Consider the following 15,570-nt stretch of genomic DNA (forward strand, 5'->3'; position numbering starts at 1 on the left):
AGAAATGTAGATCTCTTATAAGGGTGGTTTTTATATAGTCTTTTCTTTTGAGGAAATTTCCACATTCAAAAAACTTTATTTTTGTCTCTTGTGTTACTTCATCAAACCCAATACCTTTCTAGTTACAACACTTTCCTGTGTATATACTTGACTAAAATCTAGAAAACAGTTTGAATGGTTTCTTGTCAACCATGTCAATGTTTGTCAAGTAATATACATTTGACATGTATGTTATAGACACTATGTATTTATATACAATTCAGAGATGCTAGAAAATTACAGGGTTGGAAAGAGATGAATATGTGATAGCTTAGCAAAGAACTGCTAGGATTCTTTTTTCATTCTTACAGCAGGATTTGCATCTTCTAACTGCTTCACAACATCTCTCATGGTTGGCCTTTTTCTTGGCTCCGTTTCAGTGCATCTTAGAGCTATGAAGAAAACATCATAAACTTGCTCCATGACTTTCGAATCTAGAAACTCTTCTAATAGGCTGGCATCGATTACCTTATCAATCTGTTCAGAGCTGCGCCACACCGTTCTTGTCCATCCAACTAAATCCATTCCCTCTGGGAAGGTTGCATCCACAGCTTTCTTTCTGGTTAACATTTCAAGCAAAACCACTCCGTAGCTGTATACATCCGACTCCTTGCTCCATGTTGTTGCATAGGCATTCTCTGTACCGTAAAAATTGGGTGACAAAAGTTAATACATAAATACTGAACATTAAAGGGGGAATTTTCTTGACAAAAACAAGTGCAGAGTATTATAATTGATCATCAGAAATTATTACCTGGAGCAATGTAGCCAATTGTCCCAGGAACTGCAAATGATTGTGTTGAAATGGAAGTTTGATGTAGAAGCTTAGCTATACCAAAGTCAGAGATGTGTGGCTCCATATCTGAGTCGAGGAGTATATTCTCAGGCTTAATGTCACGGTGTAGAATAGGAGGATCACAGTCAAAGTGGAGGTAAGCTAATCCATGGGCTGTTCCAAGAGCTATCTTGTACCGAACATCCCACCTTATTATTGACTGTGGACTCTTCCTGTGAAGAACATCACCAAGGCTACCATTTTCCATGAATTCGTAAAGAATTAGGCCATAATTCTTTGTTACCCAAAAATTCTTCAGTTTCACTAAATTCCTATGCTTGATTTGCCCCAATGTCTCAATTTCTCTCATCATGCTCATACTCATTACCCTTTCTCCACCAAGTTCTAGCTTCTTGACAGCATAAACTTCGTCTGAGCCTAACACTGCCTTGTAGACAATTCCATGGCCTCCTCTCCCTATGATGTACGAGTCATCAAGATTTCCTGTACATTCCATTATTTTTCCGAATGAGTGAGAAGAATTCCCCTTGCCTGAAGCTTCAATATCTTTTTTCTGCTGTTTCTGCCACTTGGCAAGTACATAAAACAGAGAAACTGCTGCGAGAATTGTGAAGATTGATGAGCCAAGAACTATCATTGCTATCTGAACACCGCGGAGTCTTTTCTTGTGATTATTCTGCATTGCATTACATATTTTGATATTCCCGCTTGCTTCACAATTAGAACCACTGGAGTGACTGCAGTCGATGCAAAGCTCAGGATTCCCTAGAAAGGATGATGGCGACTTGCTGAACAGCTTCAACAAAGATGGGGGGATTGGACCGGAGAAGAGATTATAAGATATGTTCACAGTAGCTAAACTAGGCATATGAGTAAGAGCTTCCAACGACCCTGTCAGATGATTGTGAGACAAATCTATCTGCTGTAAATTGGCCAATCTCTGAAGGTCAGTCGGTAAGTGAGCTGTTAAATGGTTGTTACTAAGATTCAAGGAAGATAGGATCAAATTCTCTGATGCAGTTATTGAGGAAGGAATCGATCCTTCCAGTAAATTTCCGCCAAGATGAAGCTCTTGGAGCATTTGAAGTTCAGACAAAAAAGGAGGAACTCCGCCAGTGAGACGATTCTCACTCAGATCTAAGTAAGACAAGGCTGTCAAACTTCTAAGATTTGATGGAATTGATCCATTCAAAGAATTGAAAGACAAGTCCAACTTAAGTAACTTACCCCAGTTGCCTAGTTCTGGTGGCAAAGGGCCCTCCAAATTATTGCGAGATATATAAACAGAACGAATTTCAGTCAAGTTTGCGAGCTCTGATGGTAGAGATCCAGAAAGGTTGTTCATGGTGAAATTGATCCAGGTGAGACTGTGACAGTTAGCAAGGCTTAGGGGCACTCTTCCATGAATCTTATTTCCACTCAAGTCGATGAAAGAAAGGGTATGATCTTCTTCAAACTCTGGAAGCATCCCAGTGAGGTTGTTTCGTTCAAGCCTTAACCTCGTCAAACTAGAGCAACTTCCAACATCAGGAGGTATGCTTCCACTGAGCATATTGTTGCCCATGTCTAGCACCTGCAATCGTTTACTGAAACAAAGGTGGGGCGGAATTTCCCCAGTAAACTTATTGTTTGTGACATCAATCATTACCAAGCTAGAATTCATCCCCAAGCCCGGAGGTATGATCCCAGAGAACTGATTGTCAAATATCGAAAGATTCTTGAGGCTATTAAGCTCGGTAATCTCAGCAGGCAGCTCCCCCTGTAAGCTGTTATTGTATATAAGAATCAACTCAAGACTCCGTATCCTCCATATACCAAGTGGAAACTCACCCGTCAGGTGATTATTATGCAACTGAAGGCGGCTTAAACTAGTTAACATCCCAAGTTCACTTGGAATTTCACCCTCAAGGTTATTATCATTTAGAAGTAACTCTGTCAAAGACTTGCAATTACCAAGCTCTGAGGGTATATTCCCGGACAATGCGTTTTCAGCTAGATAGAGTATCGACAGTTCAGTGAGCAGCCCTAGAGAAGATGGAATTGTCCCTGTCAGTTTGTTTGTCATGGCGGCAAAGGTTACCATGCTACTACAGTTGCTCAGGCCATGTGGAATGACCCCAGTAAACTGGTTTACTGACAAGATTAAACTCTGCAGATTCTTGCAGCTACCAGAACCCAAAGAAGGAATGGTACCTTTCAAGTTGTTTGAACTTACATCTAAATCAACCAAATTTTTGAGATTAATCAGCCTCGATGGCAACTTACCAGTCAGGAGGTTGTCAGTAAGATAAACTTCTTGGAGTGCTGAACACTGTCCAATTGAAGGCGGTATAGTACCAGTCAACTGATTATCATTAACCCAAAAACTCAAAAGTTCAGTTGCATTTCCTACATTAGAAGGGATAGACCCACTAAGCCGGTTACTACTGAGGAAAACATATTGAAGATTTGGGATCTGAAACAAGGACTCAGGAATCTGACCCACTAATGAATTCTCATAAAAGTTGAGGGCCTGCAGATTCTGCAAGTTCCCCAAATTTTCTGGGATTTCACCTGTGAAATTGTTCACTGATAGGTCCATCAGCTGAAGAAGGCTGCAGTTGGAGATTTCAACAGGGATGGAACTAGAAATTGTGTTGAAACTAAGATCAAGTGTCTGTAAATGATCTAATTGACCAATTTCAGGTCCTAAACGACCCGAAATGCCATAATTGGACAGGTTGAGAGTAATAACATTCTGCTTTTTATCACATTCAACACCTATCCATGAACAAGGTGTAAGTTGGGAAGTATTCCAGCTATGTTTAACAGATTTCGGAACCGCCCATTCGTTTAAAAGCGATACCAAAGCTTGCCCATCAGAGCTCAAAGCAGAAACAGTACTGAATATAACAGTTATAACACAGAAGAATAACAATATGATCATGTTCTTATTATTTTCCATGGCAGCTCAAAATTTTTAAAGTTGCAAGAAATTAAAAGAAGCAACTTTTACCTGGAATTTAATTAGGAGAATTTCTTGAAGTATGAAAGTCAGAACTCGGTTCTGATTGAAGAAAGGAAAAACATTCTGTATCTGCTGTATTCTTGGATTTTCTGAGAACTTTTGCTGTAAAATTTATGCTTATATTCCTGAAAATTCAACGCACTTTCAGAATTCAACAAGATCTTTCTAAAATTCCATTTTTTAAAAGTTAATAATGAGTTTCATGTGTTATTTAGCTGTTGTATGATTTAATTTAGTAGAGTAGTTATGTGATTAGGACAATTGAAACAATAGATCTTAGTTTTAATACTACAAATACACATATTAAACTAATATATCCTGCTATATCATGTTGCAGGTGAGAATGTGAGATTATACGGTGGGTCCTACTCTAATGATACCTTAGGGGCTTCTCGTAATAAGTAGTTGAGCGGGTGGGCGCGTGGACCCGGATCAGTTGGAGAATGCTTAAGATTTGGACTTGTGGAATCTGACCCGGGTCAATCTTTCCTACCTTAACGTCCTTAAATTCTTATTAGTGCTGGGGTCGGGGCGGGTCGTGCAAACCCAAGTGACGGGCCATCAGGGTTGTGATGTGCTTGAACGGGCCAAGTACATTTTGTGTTGTGCCAATCTTCCGACAAGGCCTATGCAGTATGCAAGACCTGACTCACATGTCATGCCATACTGGCGGAGTGATGGTCCCCTTGAATAGTTTTTAGATTTTTGTTTATTGGCTACAAAAAGTAGTCTGATGTGCAAATTGCCCCTTCATGCCATGTCGGGCTTGTGATGGGCTAGTTTTGTCTCGGCCCAAGATGGCCCATGTACCGAAGTGGCACATACATCTCTACTTCTTATCATTCAAAAGCTTTCATCTAAGTTTAAAAAGGAAATGATAGCAAGTTTACTTTCATTACTAGTCTATGCACAGGGTATCTTTGATTATACCACTTCATACTCTTGGCTTTAATTTATTGTTTTATACTCATAAGATTTATGTACAACTTTATGTCTTTTCTCATCTAGTGTATTATGAGGATTACATATAAATTATTTACGCATTAAGCTTGGTATGATCAACCCTAATCTACATTTGAAAAGGTTTAATTGGAAGCTTATTGAAAGTTGTTCTTGCAAGAGCTAGGAAACTTAGCAAATTCATTCTACTGTCACACCTAAAGTGGACAGGAATGAGCCATGTTCAATGGCGAGCCAAATTGAACTCAACATTTAGCTATGAGCTATGGTAACACTCACACACTCACCCTTATTACAAAAGTAGGCATGTGGCCGCCTGAACCTGAACCTGGGATGGCTAATAAGCACAACAGTACGGCACAATAACTGTACGTGCCATGCTGCCTAACCCCTGAAGTTAGTGTTTTAATAGAAGCTTATTTAAGAATTAGTTCAGATTTCTAAATTAATTATGAACGATGTGTCTTCCCTCCAGGATCCATAGCATGATTAAGGAAACTAGTATTTTAATCTCCCTACACCTTTCTTTCAGACTGTCAGAATAACAGGGAAGATTCAATTCCAGCTGTTATTTCTGTTTGCTAAAATCTCTGAACTACTGCACATTAGTACCTCCAACCCAATTTTATTCGTACACAATGAAAAGTTAAAATGTTGCTATTGACTGGATTTAAAACATTGCTGAAAACAGAAAGTATACAGAAATGAGAGCCCCATTCTTTGTATCATAATGTTAGTTATTTCAAAATTACAAAGCATGGTGTAGTCAAAGGAGTGAGAAAAAAAAAAAAAAAAAAAACCTTTCCGAGGATCTAATTCACCCAAAGTTCCCAAAATCATAGCAAAAGTGAGCTAACAACTCAAAACCTTTGCTATTACTGAACTCCAGGCTAGATCCCTGTGCAATTTCCTTATAATATAAATCTGAAATAAAGAAAAAAAAAAATCTAACTTGATCCTCCTAATTAGTTAATTCTGTTAAATGGAGTAGCTATAACAAAATGGGAGGAATGAGAAATAAATACTAGTAAAAATATTCAAACCTAGGAAATGAGTTGTGTACACCCCAAACCTTCTTAAATCTTCCCTTCCATCTTATTATTACTCCTCACCCTTTCTTTCCTTTTGATTTTATGTGTCATTCCACACAGTGAATGTAGGGATTGCACCTCCACCATGACCACCAACAGCAGCCATGTTATTAGGCCTCGGAACGAGTGCTGGAATCGCGGTTGGGACCCAGTTGTTACAAGATGTCCCTTGATCATAAGTCCCAACAGCTCCTCTTACACCAGTAGCATTGCTAGCATTATTTCCTTGGTGTGAGTAATAGTAGTAATTCTCATACCCACTTTTCTCATTTCCATTCTCATTTCCTTCATGAGCTATAACTGTAGACATCCCAAATGGCAATCCATAGCCACCACCACCAACACTTTCATTCCCACTCCCATTCCCGTAAACACCGGGATTCGACCCTGCTGAGGTATGCTCTAAAGTAGAGGAAGGATTCTCCAACCCCATCAAATTATGCATCTGGAAGAAATTATGAGTCCCATTATTCAACTGAAGCTGCTGATTAAGATGATCTTGGTAGTCATGAGTAGTGTCCTGTACTTCTTGCTTACACCACAGCCTCTGCTGCTGCTGCTGCTGGGATGCAGCATAAGGGTAGTGCATTGCCAATGGTTGAGCTTGAGCTGTGGGGAACGCGATCCCGGGCCACGAATGGAAGTTAGGAGTCCCATTACCATAAGCAGCATTAGTGAGCTGAGAAGTTTCATGATCATCAACAGCAGCAATTGCTCTAATGATCTGTTTATCTGGTGCAGCTGTTAATTCCTCAACATCTTTTAGCCTCTTTGCAGCTCCTCCAATGGGAAGTGTGGTGCTGTCTAGTATGGCTTTCACATCATATCTGTTTATCTCAAAGTTTGTTACTGCATTTAGTCCCCTGAATTTTATTGCTGCTATGTCATATGCTTCTGCTGCTTCCTCCTGTGTGCCTGTAACAGTAGAAAGACCTTAGTATAATGTTGCAAAATATGTTACATTTTTATGAGACAATAATTCCCGTCAAAGTAGAAACAACGTTTAAAGTCGGAAAAGTATTTTTATGCAGAGAATATACAAAAAGGCTAGTTTGATACAGGGCTTTTTTTAGTATATGCAGACTTACAGTACAGTTCTGTAATGATGAGCACAATTATTGTTTGATAATACAGTAATGAATATTTCATTGTTTTACATACAGTATGGTTAATGTTGCATATCATGACATATAAGCCTATGTGTTAAGAGTCTTGGCCTTGACTGGTTTTGGAGCACTGTACAATAAGGTTCCGAGTTAAGCCCGTTCATTACCATCCAACGATCTATACTAATGCACAACAGCACAAGGTACAACAATGCCCTTTCAAACCTTATCGGATGTATGTAGTTTTATCCCTTACGCGATACCAACTAAAACAATATAAAGATAATTGTTACTTACTGAAAGTGCCCAGGTAGAGGTCTTTGTTACCAGCAACCCTGCCTATCCTAGCCTGCCAACGACCATGCTGATGATGCCTAACCAAAATAAACAATAACAATTAGTCAAGACATGCATAAACTTAGCATAATTAATAACTAATGTTATAATTAACATTTAATAACTTTGTACTTCTTAGGGTTTTACTATTAGAATTTACATAATTAATTAATTATGTGCATGTTTGGTGGTAAAAGTAGGCACATTAGGCTACAAAATTCCTGCAACAGTTGCAGGCAGAGTTCACATAACTTGGTCTTTTATTCCAGTCAAATAAGATTTTCATATTATTCTAAATTATATTATAAATTTTATATTACAAAGTACTTAAAAGAATACATGTGAACTAAGTGAATAAATTATGTCCTATCCACACGTATTGTAGTAAGAGTAGAATACAATCAAAATCATTATATTATAAAGTTTTTTAAAATAAATAATGAGACTTGAAGATTTGGTCATTCAATTAAATAATTTATTTTTTAATTTTGTGGAATATATTAATTAAGATTTGGATATAGGGGTAGTATGACATTCTCATATGCATACATCCAACTTAAGATTGCATTTTGCAGAATGTGGTCAAAATTCGAAAATTATAATTCAATCTATTTATATAACTTAAAGATGAAGAAGCTTCTGATTTGATTTGATTTGCTTTGATTATTTTTATTATAGTTAATTAGACAGAACTAAAAAAAAATATATATGCATTCAAAAGAAATTCCTTACTAATTCTGGAATATTAACACTACCTTAAGTGCTGTTTCTAAGTAATTGCAATTCCAAAAATGGATTAATTAATAATACAATGCAAAATTAATGAAGGAATCAATTTATTGACATAATATAATTTAATAGTGAACATTTAAAGTGTTTTGGTGTCATTAGCTTTTGTATCTTATCATAAAAACAATAATTTGGTGTCTATTTATTAGCCTTTACCTTGTACACTACTCCTGCTTAAAACAAGTCAGACCTGTTTATGTCATGAACTTCCAAAAGAGAGTATAATTACTAATTAATAAGGTGACTTTCTGAAATATCTACTGTCATTTAGGTTTTATATTATATAGTAATTACAAAGGGAGTTGAACTATCAAGCTCCTTTAAATTATTTGAGGAAGATTAGTTTTCTCTAATGCTGGTAACCTAACTTCCTGCATTATGACTTTGTTATTTTTATAACAATTCTCTTTATTTAAGTTGTACGCTTAAAAGATCGTATCAGAATTTATTTGAATTAGTAATATATGAAAACTCTAAGTCCTTAACTAGACTTATTTGAGCTTATTTAAACTTATTTATTTCGTTAGGAGCTTATACTTTTAGGTTAAATCAACAAATTAAAGCTATGTGAAGAAGAAATACTTTGTATATAACAAAGTCAAAATTAAATACCTTGTTACTCCTCGATAAATTGATGCACCACGAGAGAATCCACTGCTTTTCCTGTATTAAGAGAATTGAGTAATGCTTAATGACCATTAACCATGCAAATTAAACCTAATTCAATCTTCGGATCCCCTCTAACAAAATTTGATTAAAATGTACTACGTATAGATCAAACACATTACCTTCGTAGGGATGCAACATATTCTTGGCGCGTCATATGCTTCATATCCTCAATTTCCTTCTCATAATCAGTAATCTGAAATATTGAAGAAAAAATGATTATTAAAAAAAATAGACTAGTGATTTAAATATATAATAATGTTAATGATGTTATTAATACAAAAGATGGACATGCAATGCAAAAATTCCTGAGTCATGCTTCCACTAACAATGAGTTTATAGTGCAAAACTTTCACCATTAGCACCGGAGCATGTTTCCTAATCAAATAATTAATTGTTTAAGATAATAGAGACATAAAATCCTTAATTATGGTGCACTTAATTAGTGAAAATGCTTGCACTTTGAGTAAAGCTTTTGCATAAATATTGTCTCATGAAAGATTATTAATTAAGAAAAACCGGGATATGATATATATTGTGGAATTTGAACTTTATCAGAAAACATAATAATAAAGCAAATAATAACTCCCCTCTTTCCACTTTCATTTACATACTTCAATTAATTTAACTTCATAATTACTACTTGTGTTTCTAGATTTCTCATGCAATATTACTAATCACGTTAGAATATTATAATTAATGTAACAACTACCAAAGTTTCTAGCATGTATATTTTAGCCTCAAACGACACCATATTTGAAGTGGAGTACTATTATGTAGGTTAATTACATATACAACCATGCATTTAAGTTTTACAGAACACTAAAGTTGAAATAATCAAGGAGTATTATTAAGCTTAAATGCATGTACGGGTACGTCTAAGTTTATAATTTTGATATACAAGTACGATAGATTTATAAAATCTCTCAACCCGAACAACCCAAAACTGCTCCATACTCTATCTACATTTAAAATGTATCCATCTAAACCCTATTATTCCTAAATAAGCATATCAAAGTTATAAACTCGGCGATTTGCGTAAGATGAAATAATTGAATTTAATCAAGAATCATAATAATAATGTAAAATGAAAGAACTTACAGGAAAGTTGGTGGTGGTAGTGGTACCCCAGTATTTTAATGCAGCCAAATCATAAGCTCTAGCCGCTTTTTCTTCTTTGTCATAACCCCCTAAAAATTATATATACACAAAATGAGAGAATAAAATCAGAAAACAAATTAAATTATATACCATAGTATATAAATTATACATAAGATAAGATCTATTAGATTCTATTCTTATTAAAAATAAAAATTTTGTAAGAGTATCTAAGTACTATAATTAACAATTCAAAGGGCTCAAAAAGGAACTTTTTGTTCTCCACTATATATTACTTACCCAAATAAACTGCAACATTCCGCAAGATTGCCCACCATCAAACACGCGATTGTTGTACACCCAAAAAGGAAACATATAATTAGTTTCTTTAATTATACACAAATTTAATTTTCTGATTAATCAGAAAAAAAAAATCATTTTTATGAAGAGAAAATAATTAAGATTAATATCAATAATCTTTAAAATAATTACCTTGCCTTCCTTTACGAGTTTGCCCTTCTCTTCTACAACTATTATCCCAAAGATGAGCTTCATATCTTCCTGTCCATCTATGTCTGAAAAACCATATATTATAAATTACAATAAGATATAAGTATATCAATATTTCAAATTCATAAAATTAATTGGACTATTATAATTCTATAAAATAAAACAAGAAAACAAAGGCCTAGGGAGAAAAAAAAAATTAACTCAATCATCGATTAACCAAGAAATTAAGTACAAAAACAAATAATTTAAGATCGATTATCGAGTACATTGGATACCCAAGGTGCAAAGTTTAAGAAATTTTTAAAAAAAAACATATAATAATTAAATACAAGTATATTATTATATGAAGAAAGATAATAGATATTTTGTTTTTATTTTTCGATAAAACTAAAAGAAAGAAGAATAATGTACCTTGTTACACCACGGTAAATAGACGTACGTTGTCCAAAAGTATCAATAGATTTCCTAGGAACAGATTCAACAAGTGCACCACTTTGAACCTCGACATTAGTAGTAGTAGTACTACTAGTCGTATTATTGCATACACCCGTCGTAGCATCACTTTGTTGTTGTTGTTTACAACTACTATTATCGGACAATTTACTTTCCATTATTTCACCACCACTACCACCACCTCCGCCTGTCGCTAGTAGTGGCAAGGCGGAGTGTGACCCACCGGTGCCCATCGAAAGGGACAATGTTTGCGCATTCGTTAACCCGGCCCCACCACCACCACCACCGCCACCACTTCCGTCGACTAGATTTGATTGAGAAGGGTGGTTTGATCTCAACCATGTCTTGATCATGGAAACATTGAGTCCATTGTTATTGTTGTTACTAGTAGTGTCTTTAGGGTTTGCCATATTATTATTTTCTTGTGGGGTAGTTGTTGTGTTAAACATGTAGTGATCTCCATTACTTTGTTGTTGTTGATGATTATTTTCTCTAAAAGAATGGCTGCTTCCTAGAAAGTTCTCTAGTTTTGGCTCTTCTTCAACTTCTTGGTTTCCCATTAACATACTTATCTCTGAGTTTCCCTTCATATTCCAATCTGCAAAAACATCACAAACTTCCCATTTTTAATTTCTCCCTTTTTTAATATAAATAAATTATTACAAACAAAAAAAAAATAAAAAAAAAAAAAAATACTAGATGAGGTTGGATAAATTAAAACACCATTTAATCCTCTTTGTTTTTGAATTAGGGTTTTGCAATATGAGAATAATAAACATTATAAACCATCTAAAGTGCTAAAAATCATTTTGTAATTAATCTAGGGCATGAATTTGTAGGTTTGTTATATGAGACCAACAAAAAAAAATTGAAAAAAAATACTAGATTTAGAAATAAAATTAAAATTACCTTGTGATTGATTATTTGTTGATCTATGGAAGGCCTCAAGGATGCCAAAGGGAGGAGGAAGATGATTAAGAGAAGGATGACCGGGCGGTGAGTCGGTAGCGAGATCAAAACACTCTCCGGTGGTGCTTGTGAAGGGATTATGATGATCTTGATTAGGAGTTTGAGAAGGAATTTCTTGAGGAGATAAAGAAAAACCTAACCAATTCATTGAAGCCATTTTTATAGATTATCTAACTATATATATTTTAGACAACAAAAGAAAATAAACTTGATAATATAAGGTAGGGTTAGTTTAATTTCTTTGTTAAGAGAGTGTTTGAAAAAGGGATTAGATAGATAGATTTAAACTAGCTTAGTTTCATGCATGAAATGAAGAAAACTTAAGGGTTAATAATAGAGAAGAAGAAGAAACCATTTTTAAGGAAAATATAAAAAGGGTGAAGATAGAGGAAAGGAGAAGAAGAGGAATGGTCAAAATTATGAAGAGAAAATTGTTTGTTTCAAAGCAATTCTAGCATTTATATAATCTCCTTCTCTTTCTCTCTCCTCAATTTGTAAGTTTAATTAAACAAGTTTGTAGCACCCGTCCAAGTCAAGTGTAATTGAAAATTGTACAAGTAGTTGTAGCCTGAAATTCGCCCTATTGTGATAGCATATAGCTAGGGGTGGGACTTCGGTCTGGCAGTTCGGTTTGACCTCAGTTTGAAATGGTTTCAGTTTGAAACGGTTTCGGTTTTAAACGGTTCGGGTTTAAACGGTTTCATTTAGACGGCGAGTCGGTTCAGTTCGGTTTTGATTAGTCACAGGTCGGTTCGATTTCGGTTTATTTTTGTACGATTTAAATTCGGTTCGGGTCATAAACGGTTCGGTTTATAAACAGTTCGGGTCATAATCAGATCGGTTAGAAACGGGTCGCTTCAGGGGCGGATTTACTCGGGTCAATGCCGGTTCGGTTTTTAAACAGTTCGGTTAATAATCGGGTCAATTTGAAACAGGTCAGTTCAGGGGTGGGTTTACGCGGGTCAATGCCCGTTAGGTTTATAAACGGTTCGGGTCATGATCTGACCGGTTTGAAACGGATCGGTTCAGGGCGGTTTTACCGGGTCAACGTCGGTCCGGGTTCATATCGGTTCAGGTCATGAACGGATTATTTTGAAATGGGTCGGTTCAGGGGGGGTTTACCCGGGTTAATGCTAGTTCGATTCATATCGGTTCGGTTTATACTCGGTTTGGTGCTAAAATCGTTCGGGTTAGTTTGGTAATCGGTTAAATTGGATCGGGTTGAAATCGAGTTCTAAAAAGTGGTTTTGACCAGTTAGCGCGTTTTGTTTTATATCAAGTTGGGACTAGTATTTCCATTTCATTAGCGGGTCGGAATAGGTTGGTGAAAAAAATAATGGATCGAGTAGAAATTGGGTTTTAAGAGATTTTTGACCGATTAGCTATTTTCGTTTTATATAAAGTTAGGAGTTCGTCACTTTATTTTCAGACATCGGATTATATACCATTACACAAATCTTCATTTATTCAATTATTCTATATCATGCTAATATGTTATGTTTCAAGTTTGGTTATACTCTTGTTGTTGTTTATTCGATATTATCATATTAGTCTATTACAAATTTATAATGTATTAATGTATTATTGTTTCATTATTAAATATATATTATTAGGTTATCAGCTTCTTGTTGGATTGTTTTAGATATCGTGTCATGACCATGTTTTGATGAGTTGCTACTTTGAATACGATAAATCGATTCAGATATCAGATTATATAGAATTACAGAAATTCTCATTCATTCTATATCATGTTAATGTGTTATGTTTCAAATTTGGTTATAGTCTTGTTATTGCTTATTAAATATTAGTCTATTACAAATTTATAAGGTATTAATGTATTATTGTTTCATTATCAAATATTATCAGGCTATCAGCTTCTTGTTTTAATTGTTTTAAAGATCGCGTCATAACCATGATTTGATGAATTGGTACTTTGAATACGATAAATCGATAATTGATATTGTAATAAACTAATAATTTAATGTTACGGAACTATATTTGGATGTTTAATTAAAATCACGATTATTCAATTTCCCATTAGTCTAATAAAGTAATAATTGACAATTGTTTGTAACTATTCCATAATTTTGGTGTTAAAGTTATATTGTTGAATTAATTTGTTGTCTTACCCTCTCTAATCACCTTTTAAGATTACGTGCCTACAAGGCTGCAACATATATATGTTGCAACTTACAAGTTAAAGAAAACGGGTGGGGAAGTAGAAGTATTCAATTAGATCGATCATCAACTGTTTTAAGTTTTAATAATCAGATACATTTATCGATTATCTATACATACCAATGATAGTATGATACCAATCGTACCATACATTATTATTTATTACATATACTGATATACATATAACTAATATACATTAAATATGTCATATTGAATCAATTCCAATTTCCAAACATTTGTGTTTCTTACAATTTATAAGTTACATAAAGTTAGGAGTACAGTAGTGTTTTTATTAGTACGTAGCTATGAATAAAAAAAAACATACTATCCAAATCCATTATCCCATGATCCGTGTCACCGTCTTATATTAAATATCAGCCATTGATTTGCATGTCATCTAACGACCTATCATCGCACACATTCCAATTCACGATCCGTGTGTTTTCTTTTCCACCAATCAGATCACTCTTACCATCGTCTCTTTAGTACTCTTTTTGATTTCTCTCTCGTTTTCTTAATCCTCTTCTGTAATATTATCAATTTTTTGAAGCCATGGCTGCTAATATGCTCACTGCTCTCTCGTTTTCTCTCTCATCTCCTCTTCCTTCTTCCTTTCTTCTTCTTCCTTCTTCTCCCTTCTTCCGTCTATGTTCTCCTTTCTTCCATCTCGTTTCTCCGTCTCCGTCCACCGGCACCACGCACGACGGTTTTTATGGTCAAATTCGACCACAAAACTCTAGATCTAGTTGTTTCATGATCGAATTTGGCCTTTTAAAACCAAATTCGAGGCCAAATTCAGGATTAATATATAAGGTGTTTTCGTTCTTCCTTTTTTTATTTTCTGTTTTTCTTTTTAATTTTTTTTCAAGTTGTGGGCAACGGAGGGGGCCGAGTTAGGATGGGTGCGGCGGCGGTTAGACTGGGTTCGGGTGGGTGGGGAGGGAGGATTTTTCGAGGGAGGGAGTTTTATGGTGGGTGAGCAATTAGAGTGAGTTTGGGGGTTTCGAGGATTTTGGGTTTCGTGGGGGTGGGTGGGGTGGGGTTACGGTGGGTTTGGGTTTTTTTTTTCGATTTTTTTGTATGGGGTGGGGTGTGTTACGGTGACGGTGGTGGGTGTTGGGGTTGGGTCTGGTTTTTTTTTTTTTTACAGTGACGGTGGTGGGTGGGGTGGGGTGGGGTTTGTTAAGGGGGTGGGGTGGGGTACGTTACGGTGATGGTGGTAGGTGGGGTGGGGTATGGGTCTGGGTTTTTATTATTTACGGTGACGGTGGTGGATGGGGTGGGGTAAGGTTTGGGTATGGGTTTTTTTAGGGTGGGGTGGGGTGGGTTACGGTAATTATGGTGGGTGCGGGGGTGGTGTTAGGGTGGGTCTGGGTTGACGTTGGTGGGGTGGGGGTGGGTTACGGTAACGGTGGTAGGGTGGGGGTGGGTTAAGGTAACGGTGGTGGGTGGGGGGTAGTGTTAGGGTGGTTCTGGGGTGACGGCGGGGGTGGGTTACGGTGGTGGTTGGGTGGAGGGTGGTTGGATTGGGTGGGTGGCCAAATTTTTTCATTTTTTTATTTAATTTATAAC

General features: G+C 35.9%; 2 protein-coding genes across 2 annotated transcripts; both read right to left on the reverse strand.

The window, feature by feature from the left end:
* Positions 1-27: 27 nt before the first annotated feature.
* LOC110736391 (receptor-like protein kinase) lies at positions 28-4,088 on the reverse strand. Its single transcript, XM_021916602.1, has 2 exons — positions 794-4,088; positions 28-677 (listed from the first exon to the last, which is right to left on the reverse strand). The coding sequence occupies exons 1-2, from the start codon at positions 3,777-3,779 to the stop codon at positions 325-327; spliced, it is 3,339 nt and encodes a 1,112-aa protein (XP_021772294.1). The 5' UTR covers positions 3,780-4,088; the 3' UTR covers positions 28-324.
* A 1,337-nt stretch (positions 4,089-5,425) lies between these two features.
* Positions 5,426-12,721, reverse strand: LOC110736392 (AP2-like ethylene-responsive transcription factor AIL1). The gene is made up of 9 exons (XM_021916603.1): positions 11,761-12,721; positions 10,810-11,449; positions 10,381-10,463; positions 10,189-10,197; positions 9,892-9,980; positions 8,913-8,986; positions 8,737-8,787; positions 7,297-7,373; positions 5,426-6,808 (listed from the first exon to the last, which is right to left on the reverse strand). Exons 1-9 carry the CDS (start codon positions 11,975-11,977, stop codon positions 5,934-5,936), a joined length of 2,115 nt encoding a protein of 704 aa, XP_021772295.1. The 5' UTR covers positions 11,978-12,721; the 3' UTR covers positions 5,426-5,933.
* Positions 12,722-15,570: the final 2,849 nt, after the last annotated feature.

This window comes from Chenopodium quinoa, unplaced genomic scaffold (genome assembly GCF_001683475.1).
Source record: "Chenopodium quinoa cultivar QQ74 unplaced genomic scaffold, ASM168347v1, whole genome shotgun sequence".
In the NCBI taxonomy this organism is placed as follows: domain Eukaryota; kingdom Viridiplantae; phylum Streptophyta; class Magnoliopsida; order Caryophyllales; family Amaranthaceae; genus Chenopodium; species Chenopodium quinoa.

Excerpts from the sequence above, each read along its gene's own strand:
- LOC110736391 (XM_021916602.1), bottom strand. The coding sequence starts at position 3,779 with ATGGAAAATAATAAGAACATGATCATATTGTTATTCTTCTGTGTTATA. Across the intron at positions 678-793 it reads AATTGGCTACATTGCTCCAG|AGAATGCCTATGCAACAACA; the intron begins GTAATAATTTCT and ends TTTACGGTACAG.
- LOC110736392 (XM_021916603.1), bottom strand. The coding sequence starts at position 11,977 with ATGGCTTCAATGAATTGGTTAGGTTTTTCTTTATCTCCTCAAGAAATT. Across the intron at positions 8,788-8,912 it reads TATGTTGCATCCCTACGAAG|GAAAAGCAGTGGATTCTCTC; the intron begins GTAATGTGTTTG and ends CTCTTAATACAG. Across the intron at positions 7,374-8,736 it reads ATTTATCGAGGAGTAACAAG|GCATCATCAGCATGGTCGTT; the intron begins GTATTTAATTTT and ends TATTTTGGTTAG.